Source organism: Nesoenas mayeri (genome assembly GCF_963082525.1).
Source record: "Nesoenas mayeri genome assembly, chromosome: 9".
NCBI classification, from domain to species: domain Eukaryota; kingdom Metazoa; phylum Chordata; class Aves; order Columbiformes; family Columbidae; genus Nesoenas; species Nesoenas mayeri.
The window spans coordinates 10,302,280-10,321,580 of record NC_137557.1 but is presented as its reverse complement, the minus strand read 5'-3'; the positions used below and the strand labels follow the sequence as shown (position 1 = coordinate 10,321,580).

At 40.7% G+C, this 19,301-nt stretch overlaps 1 protein-coding gene across 3 annotated transcripts in view; it reads right to left on the bottom strand.

Moving 5' to 3' along the window:
* Positions 1 to 19,301, bottom strand: part of GNB4 (G protein subunit beta 4) — a 34,257-nt gene that overhangs the window by 7,018 nt on the left and 7,938 nt on the right. For 2 of the 3 annotated variants that reach the window (XM_080349319.1, XM_080349320.1), the window contains exons 2-8: positions 9,034 to 9,130; positions 3,913 to 3,951; positions 3,081 to 3,187; positions 2,074 to 2,137; positions 1,162 to 1,324; positions 902 to 968; positions 540 to 741 (exon numbers count right to left, since the gene is read on the bottom strand). In XM_080349319.1, the coding sequence (XP_080205445.1) occupies positions 540 to 741; positions 902 to 968; positions 1,162 to 1,324; positions 2,074 to 2,137; positions 3,081 to 3,187; positions 3,913 to 3,951; positions 9,034 to 9,090 (699 nt within the window). In that variant the 5' untranslated portion in view covers positions 9,091 to 9,130. Of the gene's footprint in view, positions 1 to 539; positions 742 to 901; positions 969 to 1,161; positions 1,325 to 2,073; positions 2,138 to 3,080; positions 3,188 to 3,912; positions 3,952 to 9,033; positions 9,131 to 19,301 lie in introns of those variants that run through there. The other variant, XM_080349321.1, reaches the window with a different exon arrangement.

Sequence of the window (19,301 nt, the reverse complement as noted above, 5' to 3'; positions counted from 1 at the left end):
TGCAGATCAGAACATAGTGTTACTATGACAGAGAGGAAATATAATCCAGTTTATAAATATTACAAAATGATTCCAGGGATGAATATTCAACGTAAGTACTGATTTTAACTTTGCCTTCCAGAGTATTTCAATGAGAGCTCTTTTCAACAGAAAAGATCAAGTACATTTTCATTCAACAAAAAGCTTTTAAGATGAGGATGCTTGGCTGTTTTGCTCCCATTAGCATATTGCATTTATCCACAACTTTCAGTTTTTCACACATTGTCACACTGCAAAAAGTTCCCCCCTCCATTCTTTGCTTCTAAAACATAGCTGAAACTATTCCAAGAACGCATCATAGATAACAGTAATAATAATTATAAACTAGATCGCAAGTTATTAAACAACCTTCCTTGCTACACACGATTTAACAACCTCTACCCTCATAAAGTAATGGATTTTAAATTGAGGTAATCCAGTAGACTATAAACTGAATTCAGGCAGCTGTAGCTTTTATCGCCCCCCTCTCCTCCCATGTGGAAATACAAATGATCACTTACACAAACTGCGTTGATATCTGACACGTGCCCTGTGAACGACTGCCGGCACATTCCATCTCGGATATCCCAGAGCTTCGAGGAGGCATCACAGGCACCCGAAACAAAAGTCCTCATGTCTGGACTTAGAGAGAGACTCATCACGTCGCCAGTGTGCCCGGTGAACGTGGTGGTCTGCTGCCCGGTTTCAATGTCCCACAAAGCGCTGCAGATAAAGTGACAACATGGACACAACTTGTGTGGTTATTTGGTAATTTAAATTTTAAACACCAGTTAAGGGATTGGAGGAAAAACAAACGAATGAAAAGAGGAAAAAAAAAAAAAAAGAGTGGGGAAAAAAAGGCCAAAGGAGTTAAAAAACTCACCAAGTGGTGTCTCCTGAGCTAGTGACAATTTGGTTGTCATCTAGAAAGCGACAACAGGACAAGTATCCTAAAAAACAAAACAGTTACGTTAGTTTCAGACCCAGGAGTAATAGCTGAAGTTTAATATCCAAGATCAAAATTCCCTCACAGCTTGTCTGTAAAGCAATGGAACTGTTTCACAGTTCACAACACACCTCCAGGTGAGATCATTTCATTTGGTGCAATAAAAACACCGAAGCTGAAGCAAGAACCTTGCTGACCTGTATGGCCTGGCAGCTCTCGGCTCACTCTCACGTTTCCCTCTCTGGTTTTCAGGTTGTATATGGAGCAGATGTTGTCCAATCCACCGCAGGCAACATAGTTTCCAGAGGGTGCATAGGCACAAGTCATCACCCAGGAGGATCGCAAAGGAATGGCGTGCATCTTCGGAAAGACACAACTCGTGAATGCCACATCACATGGCAGCTTTCACTGAGGTCATTCATATAATTAATTAACTGTAGCAGATTAAACACACCAAGTAGATTGTGTATTGTATTTCGGTACTTTCACTTTAGAACATATTACAGCTCAGCCTCATATTTATACATACATACTAGAACGAAAAAGATCAGCAGTCTCTGAGGTGGGTCTACAGAACTTCAGTACATTACTTAATAGCAAAGTTATTCTAAACTTAGACATTTACTAAACTTGTTTATCCTACTTCAATTTCTTTGTCCAGTTCTTCCACCTCTCCGAACTACATGATAAAAAAGGGGATGGTTGTACCCACGGAGACTGGACAGTTTTCCCTCCTTCTTTCTCTGTCCCCAAAAGCAAAGTGTGCTTGTGAATTCTGAGCTTGTGTATTTCTACAATTTACAGCCAAATTAGTTTCAGAAGCAACACCATAGGGACAGAGAGCAATAGCTACAGGTTACCACATTAGCAAACTACAGAAAAAACATTGCATATAACTTAGAACTGCTGCTGCTGAGACACAACCTGCAACGTATCTCCAGTAACCAGCTAGTCATGAGAGAAGATCCATTTTTAAAAAGTGATGTCTGACTTAGAAAAAGACTGCTGCTTTTCATGTTTTGCCTTGCAAACATGTAAAAATTGACATAACCACCCTCAAACACATAAATGATGCATGAATTGTTGATATGAATTATAAATAACTCTACCTTATTTGTTGTATAACTATCCCAAATAATTAATTTTCCATCTTGAGAAGCACTGACTAGTAGCCTAAATATAAACACAAAATATGTTAATATAAAACAAACAAAAATAATCTCAAAATAGACATACATCATGCATGAGTAGTCAGTGATTCACAAATTTCATCATTTCATTACTGACACTTGTGGGGGGGAGGGGACAGACAATCAACAACATTTGTTGGCAAAAATCTCAAAGACCTATATATTATCTGACCACAGAATCCCTGTGTCCACAGGGACTCATGATTAACAATGGACAGAACCACCAACTTACCGAAAACACATTTCATGAACTCTCTCCACAGCTGCTTTTATTTTTCGTATACTAGTATTTTAACTATACAACTACACAAAAATAAACAAGAAATTCAGGGGAAAATAAACCTTATTTTGAGAGCAGATTCTAGATTTTTTGTGGACTACATGAGGGAGAACAGACCGCAAGGCTCCACTAAGACCTGACCATCAGTTGCTCTCGAGGCAGCGTAACAAAACTCCCTTCTAGAAGCAAAGGAACTTTTTCCCCTATGTACAAAAGGCTCTTTTTTTACAGTGAAATCAAATTTGTTCTTAAAGTTATCATACCTATTCTTACAGAAGTTACATAATTATTCAACACCTTGGAAAATACAATATCCATCACTCCAAAAATACGCATCACCACATCCCCTCCTCTTGCTTAGACAGACTCAAAGAACTTGATTAAAAGAAGGAAAAGGCACAACGTGTGTGGTGAGAACAAGCAAAGTTCCTCTCATGGCTTTTCTATTACCGCTGTGCAGCCCTCACTGGTTTTCAGAAGGCAAACTGTAACTAAAGACAAAAAGCCACCACAGTCATGGGCTGTGATCCCCCTGCAAGTGCACTGACACCACTCCGTACGGCTCCCAAAACCTTGTACTAATTCGACAAGCAACAGCCAGATTTCTAACCCTTAACGTGGAGGTTTAAGGCTCCCTGGTACGAACCTTGAGTCAGATCCCCAGTGCATAGCGTAGATTTTGGCTAAGTGACCTCGAAGCGTACGCCTTGTTCGCATTTGAATTCGACCCACCGAGTCCAGGCTTGTTGTGATCTAAAAATAAAGAAAAACACCCCTGAGATACTGAGGACTATTTTTAATATACAAGATAACTAAATACACTTGAACTTTGATAGAAAATAAGCTATCTTGGCATGCAACATAAAAAAGGATACTAGCGTACAGGCCAGGGGTAGGTCCACACAGCACCAGGGAAAACAGACTTTTACAGAAGATAAGCTAACATGCTTCACAATGGCTACACCTGAAGCTTTAGAAAGTTTTTAAAAATAATACTATATAATACTGAGGCTGCTTCAGATTATCAAATCTGTGAGCTTTTAACTAAGATCAATGCAAGAAAATCCTCCCAGTATTTAATGCGCTGTTACTTTTAAAAGCATGGCAGAACTTCAAATGCAAAATACTTTTCTAAAATGCAGCTAGAAGACATTTATTTAAGTCTTTCTAAGAATACTAAACACAAAACCACAGTCTATTTAAAAGGTAAACTGGAACCAAAACCCACTAAAACACGGTCATTTTTTTGACTGGTTGGGGTTTTTTTTGCCTTTTTCTGGTTTTGTTCATTTGCTTTGTTTTTAGTGGTGGTGTTTTGCTTTAAATAACTGTATAAATAAACACAGTGCATTTCCAAAGGCCAGTTCTACTTTGTTCTTCCAGCTACTAAACAGGAACATGTTACAGTCATAAATTGTAGGGATTTTAATTTCTTTTATATATCAAGTAACAGCCTATACACAGGCTTAAGAACGTACCTGAGCAAGAGTTGTGTCACTACACGCTTTCCTTGCATCCTGAAACAAAAGAATGGAACAATTTCAATCTAAAAGGCAACACTGACAGTCAACTGAGAGGAAGCGTCTAAAGGAAAAATAAGTTTTAAGCTGGACTTCACCACACTCAAAAAGCCACAAGCCAACACCACCTTACATGCCAATGTGCCTTCTGTCACCCTCATGTGTTTTACTGCCCAAGGAACGTGAAGCACAGGCACACAAGCTGGGTGGTGCTGGAGGACAAGAGGTTTAAGAAGGGCCACGTCCAGCAAATGTTGAGTCTCCCTTTCTACAGAAGATGCGATTCAAGGGCATTTGCAGCCATCCTATGGTCCCAGCGCCCCCCCTCTGCCCTGCACTCCTGCCCTGCTGTGGATGTGCTGAGTCCAAGAGAAGAGGAAGAACTGATCACCTGAAAAAGCAACCATGTATTGCAGGTGATGAGCAAGCTCTGTGCCAGATGAGGCTCTTACATTAGCTCTCCTTGCCATCACAGCTGTGATGATGGCAGTTACAAGAGGCTGGGTGAAAATGACCAGGCAGGATCTGGAGAGCAGGGCAGACAGCAGGCTTCCTGAGGCTTAAGCTGCAGATGAACTTCACACAAAATGAAGAAAAAGAATGTTCTCCTAACACCCTCATGCATTTCATTGAATGGATGGTGCTCACATCTTCATACAGATGCTCTTGTCTTTTTTTACTTCAGATTCTATGGGCACAGTACTTACTTTCTGTGTACTATTCAACCCCACCTAGAAGACAGACTTTACTTTTGCTTGTATAACCAGAGTAGCAGACTGGACATCTGACACAGGTGAGCACCACTAAACCTAGTTCGTAACACTCCAATCTTGCAAAGCCCGGCTTCAGGTACAATTGTGCTGCACTCCTGCAACTCAGCCTGCTGCCTTCACTAAACAAAACAAGGCACGCAGCCAGCAGCCACTTCTGAGAAGCACAGTTTAAACAACTGGCTTAAAATTAGACAGGAACTCTACAGCACAAGCTGGAGATAAAACTATCAACAGCAGCATGGAAGGATCAGCCACAAGACCATTTCTAACTCCCCACAATTTTGCCAAATACCTTCCGACTTCTGCAACCAAGGAAGCAGGCAACCCACAAATGATGGATGCCGTTCTTCACCACTAATTTGTGTGCCCCCTGCCCCACAAAAGTGTTTAATCTGTACACTAATGGCAATGCCCTCTTGGAGAGGAGGAAAGGAAACATTTACTCACACGCTCTGGAACCGTATCACATTCAGACTAGGATCTTAAAATTCTTCCAGCTCTTGCTTGAGAGTTACTTGACATTGCAACTTCAACAATTTTTTAGTGCGTGTTTATTTTGACCACCCTTTATAGCTTTCCTCCCAGAAAGCAAGCCTGAGAGTGGATTAAGTCATCTCAAGTTATTTTTAAAATGTCTGAACTGTAGAAATATTTATAAAATGTTGACGTCTGGATTCAAGAAGGGTTTAAAATACCAGAGCAGCAAATCCCCCAGCGCTCGGGACTTATTTCATCCCCAGGCAGAAACACACTGAATTGTAAACCACTTTGTTTAGTTTAGCTGAAACACTTGAAGATGTTCAACATAAAATGAACTCTGAATGCGATCTGAATGAAACAAAGCAATTTTTCTTGGACAAAGTGCTATTAGCAACACCTATACTTGAGGCTAATACTTGCCATATGACTTGCAAATTTGTAGGAAAAGCAAAGTTTCAACAGGCTATTTTAATTCTCACTTTTAAACTGTCATTTCTACAAGTGAATCACCATGACAGAATCATTAGTGTCGCAACATAAGTTCCTTTATATAATTGTAGGTTTTTCTCAGTTCATGGAGTAGACAACGCAGATTGGGGGGCGTGGAATAAATCAATGCGCAGTCTCCACCATTTCCTAGCATACACACTTTTTTCCCAGAAGACCATCTATATTTTTAAATTATTGGTTCGCTGGTTTTTCAAAATGTCATTTAATTTCAAAGGACAATGTGCTGAGTATGCAACACTGCAAAATATCACCTCCTGACTTTCAATCCTCCTAGTGAAGACGTGCATCACTTGGGAACTTTACTACAGAAACAGGAATTAACTTTAACCACAAAGGCATCCTGCTATCTAATAGTTCATCATTCACTGATGTTTCAAACTTCCTGCACTCAAAATTCATGCAGTCTTATTTTATCCATCCATCACAATCTATCTGTGTACAGAACAGAGCTACAGCTGCAGTAACCACATGGGGAGGCAAAGGTGCTCACATCAGTTACATATTGTAAAAAAAATGTCACTAGACATTTCTAAAACACTGCAGACTATAAGAGTCTATTTGGAAATTGACAGCTATGCAAAACAGTTTATTCTGCTTTAGCAAGTTGCTAGGTACAATCTTACTTTCAATTCATTTATAAGCACAAAGCTGATTTTTCATTATTGTTACAGAAAATATCAGGCAAAAAACAAGAGGTATAAATAACTAAGATAGCAAACTGCTAGCTATATGTAGAGCATCTAATGTTGTTAGCAACCTCACCTCTTTTTAGGAGTGTATCAAGAATAATTCCTGAAAATTACCAGCCTGCTAGATATTCTAGACACTTAAAAAGCCCTTATTTTTTTAGATCCTACATCTCTCCTCTTACCCCTTCCAAACAAAACACCTATTCAGGAAGAAAACTGTGCAATGATTTAATGAGATAAATATTCACCTATATAAATATGAAGCTGAATTGTTTGGTCAAGGGAGTTTTCTTGAAAGATGACTAGGTCATCAGAAGCATTTTCTAATTGGATATTAATCTGAAGTTAAGCGTAAAATATCCAACCCTGCACGCAGATCCAAAGAGGCAAACCTTAATTCCCAAAAGACACCAACAGCAACAGGCACGGTTACTCAGCTGCATCTGCCTAGATCCAGTTTCAAGTCTGGGTGACAGAGTTACAAGAGAAAAGTTAAATTGACCTAAAAACACAAAACGTTGCCCTTATACAAAGAGCCAATCAGATTTCTATGCTCCAAAATGTGAAAAGCAAACACTCCTGCAACACAGTCTAGCTCTCTTACTTGTCTAGTTATCTCCTTCTTCACAGAATGCCATCTTCCATAAAGCCAGACTGATTCCTAAGACTGAATTAAAGACTAATGGGCTCAGTCCAAAATAATGTAATGAGAAAATCTTTACACATCGGGCAGAGGAAGAACTGAAAAATTCTGTATACCTTTTCTTTGTGCAATGCCATAATAAAGCTTAAATTTACAAAATAGTATTTTAAACTAAAATTTATGTGCATTCCTCTACAGAGCTGCTGGAAGGGGGACCCAGTGCCACACCGGCTGACCCCTGGCTTGTCTTAGTGTATTAAGTGAAAACAATTGGAGTCAGAACTCTCCTTGAATGACACTGAATGAGCAGCACCAACAGCAGCGTTTGTCCCCAACACAAGCACTAACACACAAGGTGTGTTTATCGCACAGCGGATACTAATGAGCAGCCTCATGTCCACCGCAGCAAGCAGCAGACCCCCCAGAAAAACTGCTGCCAGCAGATGCCAGGCTACAAAAGTCAGTGTGTGCAACATATTCTGAGAAAACTGTAGTCTTAGTTGCAAGTAATAATTTCAATCAAGGCATTCCCATACAACCCCAGGTTCCAGTATAGGTTGGGAAATTACATATTAGAGAGCAGTGTAGGGGAAAGGGACCTGGGGGTCCTGGTGGACAACAGGATGACCATGAGCCAGCACTGTACCCTTGTGGCCAGGAAGGCCAATGGTACCTGGGGTGTATTACAAGGGGGGTGGTTAGTAGGTCGAGAGAAGTCCTCCTTCCCCTCTACTCTGCCCTGGTGAGACCACATCTGGAATGTTGTGTCCAGTTCTGGGCCCCTCAGTTCCAGCAGGACAGGGAACTGCTGGAGAGAGTCCAGCACAGGGCAAAGATGATGAAGGAAGTGGAGTATCTCCCTTATGAGGAAAGGCTGAGGGAGCTGGGTCTCTTTAGTTTGGAGAAGAGGAGACTGAGGGGTGACCTTATTAATGTTTATAAATATATAAAGGGTGAGTGCCACGAGGATGGAGCCAGGCTCTTCTCAGTGGCAAACAATGATAGGACAAGGGGTAATGGGATCAAGCTGGAACACAAGAGGTTCCACTTAAATTTGAGAAAAAACTTCTTCTCAGTAAGGGTGACAGAGCCTGGAACAGGCTGCCCAGGGGGGTTGTGGAGTCTCCTTCTCTGGAGACATTCAAAACCCACCTGGACATGTTCCTGTGCGACCTCATCTAGGCGTTCCTGCTCCAGCAGGGGGATTGGACTAGATGATCTTTTGAGGTCCCTTCCAATCCCAAACATACTGTTATACTGTGATACTGTGAAATCAGACTTATAGAACAAGGAAATTTTGACAAAGAATAAATAGACTTTGAAGATCCTTGTTATGCTTTGTACTTTTTCCTCTACTAAAAACTGCACCACTGAAATACACAGGCATGTTGCGACAGATTCCTGGTAAACTGACTTTGGGTATGACAGCTCATACTTGGTTTATCTTCGATGAGTAATTTCAACAAAAAACTGGCACATATGGGGGCATCTGCATTTTCAAAAAAATAAATTCGACAGGAAGCAAAAAAACAAAGGGCCTGCAGACATGACATCCAGCCCAGCTGCTTTTCTCTCACACTGCCTGCTTTGGCCTGCATGCATAGCAAGAGTGGGAGTGCAGGGGCTTCTCTCAGCCCAGAAACTAGCTTTTCTAATATCCTTAACTTTAGTTTGTTATGCCTAGATTCCCGAAGTTTACTGCTGATTTCTTTTAAAAAAATGCAAAACAAAAAATTTGCAGAGACACACACTCCTAGTAACAAACCAGCAAATTTCAATAGGAAATAAAACACCTTGTTCAAGAAATATTATGAATGCACTTCATTATATCAATGACTGGCTTTTTTGATTTTTAAACATATATTCTAGAAATACTTTAAGCTTTGCACAACTTAAACAGGAGCAAGTAACAGATGCAATCTTGACACTTTATTCCTTTAAAGGATAACTTTATAACGAAAAATAAGCAATTAGCAATTCTTACTCTGATTTGATTTCGCAGTTGCTCTGCCTCCTGCCGTAACTGTTCCAGCTCACTCATCTTCGGTTTCTATTTCTCACACTCCACTGGTGAAGAAAACCTGCCAAAAAGAGGGAAGAAAAGTTTCAGTATCACTTTCTCCTCTTTAAAAAAGAAAACAAAACCCCCATGAATGTATATATAATTTTAGAAAAGCTTCCAAATAGATATTGTCTTTAGTACACTGTCTAATAAATATGGTGAAACCCAAGTTACTTCAACTCCCGAACGACCACAAAAAGCAGAATTAAATGAAGTATTTTTTGAAGGTTGAAGCAGCTGTCAAAGAACCACCCACTGTACTTCAAAAAACTGTGACTGAATGCATTTGCAGCACCTCTCTTCTCACCCACCCCAAAACCTCTGTCGGTCTTCACCCCAAGATGGCAACAGAGAGCACAGGCTGCAGTGGCCGCCCCCATCATTTACCTTCGGGATCAACAGTGCTATGATACAAACACCTTTGCACATGACATCCAAGGTGGGTTTTGTTTTAATTAAAGAGGAAAATTTTGCATCCTAGACTGCAGCTGAAAAGCAGGTTTTCTACCATTTTTTCTACATTTTCCTTGGCCAAGGCACAATGATGTTTTCATTTCTAAAGTACCCCCAGAGCGAGAAGGGATAATGAAGACTGAACCATTCCTAAAATCATCCCCAGGCTGGTACAGCCCACAGCAGCCTAAAGCAGTTCTCAGCTGAACAAGGACTCAAAGCAACCTTAATAAAAAGATCAATAACCAGTAAGACCACATGCAAGCACACTTTCAGGTTAGTAATTTTTTTAAATCAGATTTTGCAAGTGGTTTTTTCAGTGTGTTGAACAGTTTCCTCGGATCAATCTTCCTCTTTATCCCCAGTAGAACCAAACACCACTACAGAGACCTCTTAAGTCTATTCACATGTGTGTAGACTTCAATATCCTTGCAGGGAAAGTAAACTAAGCTAGTAGCTTGCTCAGGAACAATCCAGGCACTTGTATGTTCTTTTTCAGGACAGAAAAGCACATCAGAAAGGTGTGGGTGGTGGTCCCACTACATTGTCTAAAAAACCCAAAACACTTCTAGCTTGTAGAAGAAGAAAAACGAAAGTCAGAATACTATTCACAAAATGAAAATTCAGGGAGGAAGGAAAATAAGTGGGGAGAAGAACCTATTTAAAACATTTTTATAAGCATTTCATTCAAGCATAAGAGGCAATATGGTAGCGTCCATCCAAATTTATTCCAATGAAAAATGGCTGAAAAACAGAGGAAGAAAGGTCCTAGCATGTCTGGTAAGGCATAGACTCCTAGGAAAACATCTTCATTTGCTTTAGCTACTGGTTCTTTGCAGTTCAGTAGTGATGTGCTCCAAAAGGCCAACTCTGGAAGGCTTTTTTCTGTCTATAAAACACAACACTTCATAGATCTGAAGAGTGAAAGGTTTAGGTTTAAAGCAACTTACTAATAAGATTATCACCCTTGGAGTAACAGCTTACATGACTTTTTGAGAGCTACAAAACTTCTCACTACTCAAGAAGTATAGCTTCAGTAATCATCCAACTACTCCTCCTTTCTTTCAGTCCATGCTTTCCACAGGTAACATTACAAAGTCTGTTTCAGAACAAACCCACAAACATACACAAATTGGATCATCTCCAAATCAAAACACATCCTAATTGTTAAGAGCACAGTGGAGACTTAAAAGGCCTAACTAATATTTTCAGCTATACATAAGCAAACTATGGGGTTCACACCTTACCCTTCCCTAAACCTATGCTGTGTTCAACTACAAATCCATATGTGAATATTCTAAGAAACTACTTTATTTACCATCATCTTCTATTTCAGAAGCCCAGACTATTTAATAACGCTTAATACACAGCAGGCATAAAATAAAAGTCATGAACACTAATGTTCGTTTTCAAAATTCAAGCATTAAAAACTGTAATCTCTTTAGCATGCATGCTGACCACATGCTTTTCTAGTTTTTGAAGTTCAATTACAATTTTAATATATTTGATTGGAATACTACACCTCTATGAAGTATAGATCCACTTGCAGTTCTGACAGTGTCAAACTACACTTCTAAAAAGGTTTTTCCTTTTGTTTTTTTGTACAACGGCCTCGCCTAAGGCAAGTCAGCCATGGTATCTGCCACTATTTCAGCATTCTTGCATGCTATTTTTAACAGGAGATTCCCAACAGAGAAGTTGATGTATCTCTAATTTTCTGAGAAAGGAAGTCAGCTTCTGCCCTGCAATGTGCCACACATTCAGTGCTCTGTAAACAGTAACTTCAACACAGAGAATAGTTGGTCACTAAGAAAGTGACACTATTATTCAACTGGAAGCAGGCATGGCTGCTCAGGAGTAGCTATACTCATGGCATTTTTCTACTGACAGGTAAAACTATGAGCATGTTAGAAAATTAGCTGTTGTCCTACACTGGAACATCAATGACCATTCTCCACTTAGAATCATAATCATAGAATCGTTTCAGTTGGAAGAGACCCTCAGGATCATCGAGTACAACCATAACCTAACTCTAGAACTAAACCATGTCCCTAAGAACCTCATCTCTCCAGGGCTGGTGACTCCACCACTGCCCTGGGCAGCCTGTTCCAATGCCTGACAACCCTTTCCGTGAAGAATTTTTTCCTAATATCCAATCTAAACCTCCCCTGGTGGAACTTGGGGCCACTTCTCCTTGTCCTATCACTTGCTACTGTGAGAAGAGACCAACACCCTCCATTCCATAACCTCCTTTCAAGCAGTTGTAGACAGCAGTAAGTCTCTCCTCAGCCTCCTTTTCTCCAGGCTGAACCCCCAGCTCCCACAGCCGCTCATCAGACTTGTGCTCCAGCCCCCTCACCAGCTTCATCACCTCCTCTGCACTCTCTCTAGTACCTCAATGTCCTTCTTACAATGACAGGCCCAAAACTGAACACAGGATTCAAGGTGGGGCCTCACCACTGCTGAGCACAGTGGCACAATCACTTCTCTAGTCCTGCTGCCACACTATGCCTGATACAAGCCAGGATGATGTTGGCCTTCAACCATAAAGTCAGTGTTAATAACTTTAATGTCATTTGAATCAGCACTGTTCATCAGTAATGCCACTACTGTATCAAGCTGCACTAGCAGCTAAACAGCTGTTAAGCTTAACACCTTTACATCATGTTATACCTGTACAAGTGCCTACACGGACAAAACCCAGCTTCAGAAGCCTCCTCACCCACCTGCCTTTAGATGAAAAAACTAAATTCCTACATAAATTTTTGAAATAAATAATTCTTGTTGTGTGGCTGAAAAGTCCTAGCAACATCAGTATGTTCTAAATTTGCATGGTCATTAGTGTTACTATTCAGCAGAAACCTATCAGTGGTTCAAGATGAAGCTATATCTCAAGGAACAGAACGGCCTTGAAGCATTTCTACACATTCTAGATTGATTTTAGAACTGGATTATTCTAGCTTTAAACATTAAAGTTCCTTTCCAGTACGCAGCAGCTGAACGGCAAACTCTGAGATATTCTTAAGCTATATTTAAACACTGGGATACTACAGTAAACAAACTAAGTGCACAGTTTAACTATTAAGTTGAAGCGTATCCAACACTGTTGTACTGGCTGGCTGCAGCTCTCAGTACAACTGCTTGTGTGCTCAGATCATCATCCATCATGAAGTATGCAGAACTGTGAGCAAAATGCTTCCACTTGGGATTTTAAATTTTTTTTAAGCACTATTTTGAGGTGTCCACAGGATATCACAGAAAATGAGTGGGTAGGGAGAAAGCTGTCACACATGGATGCTCTTCCAGATTCACACTAACTCCACAAGCAGCATTTCTGAATTCCTGTCAAACTACCGTGTGAACATCTCACTGATGCCACTCACAACAGCAATGCAGGAAGATAAGCACGTGCCTGGAGCTTGCAGACACATCTGTATCTGTTCTAATGTTACAGTGATATGGTTAAGAGAGGAAAAGAGGGGAAGCCATATTCAAGATGTAGTTGTGTGCATAAACCATTATCCAGACTACATTCACTCACTGTAATATTGTTTTTAAGTGTATCAGTGAGGTGACCAGTGAAGCACGGCAGGAACACAGAACTGAGATGGCTGGCAGCACTGGCAAAGTAGAGGCCGCATCCTATAAATCCGTCCTGAGTGCAGAGAAGCAGCTCATCACCACAACCTGAAGTGCACTATTTCCCAATGCTACCATTCATCAGATAAAAAACAACTTGGTTTTTATCAGATGAAATTCTGGGACTGCTTTTGCAGGGCTTACAGGGATTGCAAACAACAGGGGTGAGTGATCTCCGTATTGCAAATTTTTCCTCATACAACAAATAACTGAAAAATCTCAGTGGATTCAACTCCAACCTGTACTGGGTTACAAAGGACACGTACCTCTTCATTCTCTCCTCCAGGAAGAACAAAATAGTGCAGCCAGGAAGCAACACTGCTCCACAGCCTGGAAAATTCTTTATTCCGAGCATGACCTTCCCCGTGAGCCCAGCTGTGTCACACTCGGCCATGCACGCAGCAAAGCCATCAGCTCTTGCAACTCTATGGGCACGAGTCAGGATTCCTCCTGTCTTCTCAGGAGACCGGGGATAATGTAATCTCTACCTCCCTGATTTATTTAATATTTTTAATAAACATTTAGTAAGAGAAAAAAATTCTGAGTCACCTCAGATGCAGAATACTAGTGGTATCTGCTTTTCAACATCCACAGGTAGGAACCCTGATGAAGAAGCCAGATGCTTCTCTTCAAATGCAACTCATGATGTGCATGATGTACTATGAATAATATCATCTGCTATGGCAAAGATGCCTTCAGGGGATGAGCACCAGGAAGGGCAAGAACTTTTCAACACTGTTGGCAGCCAGGAGGTAAACCACAGTAAGACACCAGGCTACTAGGAAACAGGGTCAAGGACATGAGACGCTTCCCATCAGAAGCAACAATATGGGGAGCTCATTGTGAGCAACAGCGATGGTATAACGGAGGCAGAACATCTTTGCCCTCATAGAAGCAATGTCATTTGTAGGCTGAACTGTACCTCAGTGCAATTTTTCCTCAGCAGACTTGTACAAGTCAATTTACTGATACCAAAATAAAGTGCCTCCCGCGGCAAAATAATTAACTAAGTCAGATTCCACGGCATATCTAGTGCCAAGAAAGTCACTGGAGGGCTTGAGTGCTCCACAGATAAATGACCCCTTACACTATGCCTGATACAGTAGCAGTGTCACTTGCTAGGAGTTTTATTCTTCATTATACAGACAGGCAGTGACAAACTACCACAGGTTCTTGTCTTCAAAGTACTTCTCTGCAACATGTGGACTCAAACGTCGTGGCCAGAAAAGCACCATTTTCTCTGCAAAAAATTACCCCGAATGCACTTAAGGACACACTGTAAGAAAACCCACCAAGCCCAGGACCTCTGCGACAGCCCGGCCGGAGGCAGGGTAGGACACAGAGCCCACGCCAGCCGAGCTACAAGATGTTCAGCAGAGGGACCTGCCGACCCCACGGCACGGAGCGGAGGCTGGTGCAGGGGCCCAGCCGCCGCAGCTCTGGAAAGCCAGGAAATGGGCTGATATTTGGCAGATTATTCAAAGCAGAATAGTCGGGCATGTAGAGATAGGAACCTTTAGTTCTGCAAAGCAGAGCTATTTCTGTCTCAGAGAAAATTGCAGTTTACAAATTAAGATGCTAAGTAATTTGTTTTCCTTTTTTTAAAAAAAATAAAGCTTCAGCAAGCTTAGCTTATTCCCATGCAAAATCACCATACAGATAGAAGGAAAAAAAATTACTACAGAAGTGAAAATATGCTCCTCCCCACAACAAAGCATTGCTATTTTTGTGCCAAACATATAGAGATTAAAGGGACTGCAAAAAGAACAGTTTGACTGGATTCTTGAGAGCTATCGCAGAAAGAATTATTCAGGCAAGAATTTCATTTAGTGTCCAAAAAATCAGTCCTTTAGAACTAAAATAAGTGCTTAGCTATACATATCAACCTCAGTTTTTCAACTCCTATGCAGTAAGATCTCAGAAGTGATGAACACATAGCAGTAGCACTAAGAGAGGAGCTTTCACACAGATTTTCTGCGATCATCTCTACTAGTGATCACACAGGTGGCTAAACATAAGGAATGCTAACTCCAGTGCTTTACTAAATATAGGAAAAAGACACCAAGAAATACTCCAGGTCTCTCAAGGAAGCTATATCGGTAACTCACACATTCAGGCTTCACTACACAAAACCTTCATGTGCTGAAGTTGCTTTGTGAAGTTCCCTGCTTGTCTTCAGCAGGTGCTGACAGCGCTGGACTGGGCTCCCGGCTATGAAGCTGAGCTCCAGCAACATACACAGGCTAATAAATTATATATTGAGGATGTGCCAAGAAGATTTTGATAAAACATTTCCTCATTTAGTGACACTAATCAAGACTTCAGCAGCCTTGCCCACTCAACTGTCTCCCAAAGCCATCAATAGAGAAGAAAAACACAGAGAGGTTTTATTTCTTACAGACTGAAGGGAATGGATTTGACATATTCAAAAATGGTTGAAAATCTATAAACTTTGACATCGGGGACAAAGCTTTGCTTAAAGTGAAATCTCTGACTGTGCAACAGCCATTTAAAATAAATGAATGTTATACTGTTGTTACATATCTTCATATATAAAAAGTATTTTAATTGCCATTTCACATAATACATTTACTGCAGTAAAGCTGCCTGAGGACCACACATACACTCAGCTCTTCACTGAGGAAAATTAAACATTTAATGTTTGGGGTTTTCTTGGGTTTGTTGTTGTTGCTTTTGTTTTTACGGTACCTTGGCCCTATGTCGTTTATTCTCTGTTTCTCAGAGATCTTACCAGCTATTCATTTTTCCAAGAATTCTTTGTTCTGATTTGTAGCTGTACCGCATCAACAAACAATGACAACAATAAACAACGCAAGGAGCTTTTATATTGGGCAACTAATACTTCAAGCAGAGATAGTAAGTTGAAATAACAGTATATAAGGGCTGTAATTGTGCCACTGTGTACCCTATTCTTTCCTTCTTGTCTCTCAAACCTTTTCATTGCATCTCCTTCCCTTCTGTATCTTTAACATATACTTTTGATGGGTGCATTAGCTGCAGAACACCTTAGACATTTCAGTAAAGAAAATAACGGTTAGCTTTTTTAGTTGGTTACTATTTAGAAAATAAGTTTGGAAATCCTAACTGAATCTTTTCCTTCATTTTTTTCAATTATAAGACAGAATTAACGGTCCCCCTGATTTCCGAGCCCCCAGGCACACACAGAGGAGCGTTTTCCCTCACAGATTCAGGGATTCAGGGCCCCCATCTCCCCAAGAAGAAAACAGGAAGCAGCCTGGGTGTGACCTTGCGCGCTGAGGTCAGCGCTATTGTTGCAGTTCTGCACATTTTGGAAGTGTTTTAAAGCGATACGTCTCCCTTACAGCTTCAGTACAAAAACAGGAAATAATCAACCAACGCCTCTCGAGAGGAAGGGTATTAGCAGAACTTATTTAAACACCCATTTCTCTAACAGATACCATCCCCAGTTTTAAGGAACCGATGAATGTATGTGCCCAAAACTGCATGTACAACTGGAAAGGAGAGGTCACAAAAGAGACACAGGAGCGAACACCACATCAGTGGGATATGGAAGTATTCTCATCTCTTCATGTGCCAACATGCCCCACGCAGCCACATCGCAAATACAACCCCACCCACTGTGTGGCAAAAGCAGTGTCAAGCCAACAATATTGCTTCCTCCTTCCTCCACCTAAACACCTCGTACCCCCATGCAGCAAATAAACCAGAAATATATGCCATTTTATACACACATGGTTACTTGTGATTTTAATATAACTTTGAAATAAAGCCTGCCATGTAAAAACATTCATCTTTACCACAATAACTACTTGGAGGTATTAACAGAAGTAAACTGAGTGAGACAAATACAAGTATTTGCGTTCAGCTTGAAACTTCAGAACTGTATCACTCGGAAGTGCCTTTCACTACCAGCAAGCAGAGGACGTGGCAGCTTGGACACGTCTTGCAGCAGCGCTGCTGGGCCTAGAAGCCAATATCACATTTTGGGTGCTGCCGACACCGCATGCACAGCTTGCCAAGGGAGAGCAAACCCGCAGGGTGATCAGTCTTAACAGATCACCGCACGTCTCTGCGTTCGATCACTGCTTTGATTACGGTTTCCATGGAAGACAAATAGACCAACACATGCTGACCTTGTTGACAGCAGGCACAAAACAGACAAAGGAAAACACAGAAACTCAAGTGAAATAATTCTCAAGTTTACTAGTAAAACGTGATCAGTGACTTTAGACTTTTATTTTTCTTCATACAATAAGCTGACAGGTCACTAGACCAGTGCCTTAAGCACAGAGATGTGGGAGTTTACTTCTCCAATGCAACTTCAAGTCTAAGCCAAGTACATTCATAAAACCTGTACAGAAAGCCTCTGCTCTTCTTTGTCCACACACACTAGATTCTAGAAAAAAAAATCCAGTGTTAAGCACAAGACTGAAAAAAGCACAGGAAGGAATTTTTAAGTCATGAATATTTCACAGTCCAAAAGAGTGAATTTTCCAAAAGTAACATTCTTGCATCTTACATTCACTATGTTCGTTTCAAAATGTTTTGGTACGTAAGCACAGATTTATTTTTATCACACTCCCTGCAAACAGAAGAACCTCATGTTGTCTTCAGTGACTATAAAAATGATTCTCCAGTGAAAATGGGGTTTACTGGCCATAGGACACTCCATCACTGAACAAATTATTACTGGTTTTGCAATTCAAAATGTGTAAGCATTGGCAAAAATGATCTTAATGAAGCAAAAAGATATAACCCTAAGTAACAAGACAGGCAGATATGGTTCCACTCCAGTTTCTTCCTTGAGGACAGACAGGTGGACATGGACTCATACAGAGTGAGCTAAACCACCACATTATTTGCCTCTTCAAATACTTGGCTACACCCAGAAACTATTCTAGCAAGTTTTGCTACAAAAACTATACCCGAGAATGTGACAATTCAAAGTGATTTGAGAGATGACTTACGTTTAAATCTACCCCTAAACAAGTCAGATTTTGTAATTTTTTAATGGATATTTACTGAAGCCGGACACTACTCTGGCATTTGTAGGGCCTGGCAGTGTCATGCATATAAAATCTAGTCTGGCACCCACATGTACAAAGGATTATTACCTAAGCTGAGAGCATGGAGATTGCACAGGATGCATAAAAGGTGCTAAGTGCACAGAACATTTTAGGTTTAAAGTCAGTGGAGAAGATACACAGAGAGGAACTAATGCTGTCTACAAGAAAAGTGTCGCAATTCAACTAAGATGACTGTTCACTTGACTGAAATAATTTCTGGTTGACAGTTTTTGAGAGTGGAACATTCTGAGATGCTGCAGGAGCAGAAAGCCCAGCAGTACCAGTTACACGTACACATTGCGCCCTTTCAAACCGATCACCAGCTAGGGAGAAAAATACATTTGATCTCTAGATAGTCTTCAGCAGCCTTCCCTCCTCACTATTCAGCACCACACACACACACTCCCTTGGCACCGAAGCCACAGCGAGGCATTATGCCGTTCACATCATTACACAGCTGTAACACTTAGCACACAGCTGTACTCTTTCATAAGAAAACAAGGGAATATAAACATTTGCTTTTTTATACTGATTATCCAAAGATCAGACAAAACTATTGCCCTCAACTCTAATTTCAATTTTGCTTCTGGTTCACAATGCATTTCTGGTCCATTATTTTTGGTTCTAAGCCACCAAAATGAAGTTCTGTTCCAGACTAGAGTTCAGGTTACTTTAGTAGTTTTGTCTAATTTTTTTTTAGATGCATATTATCATAGGTCTTTAAAAATCTATCAAAACCCTCATGTTACAGAGATCCACTGAATGATTAGAAATCCCACACTAGAAAGTGAAAACCCTGACTTTCATCCCTACCAATGGGAGCACGCGATGAAGAGTACATAGGGTGCATAACTACTACAGGTATCACTTGAGATGAGATTGATGTACCTGATCTACACTCTCTTGATGTTCCCCATGCAGTATTGCCGCTTTTCAAATAGTCACTTATTGAAAAAGAAACTACATAAAATACTTAAGGAAGATGCTGTGTTAAAGCAATACATATCACCGTGCTCCTAACTATCTTCA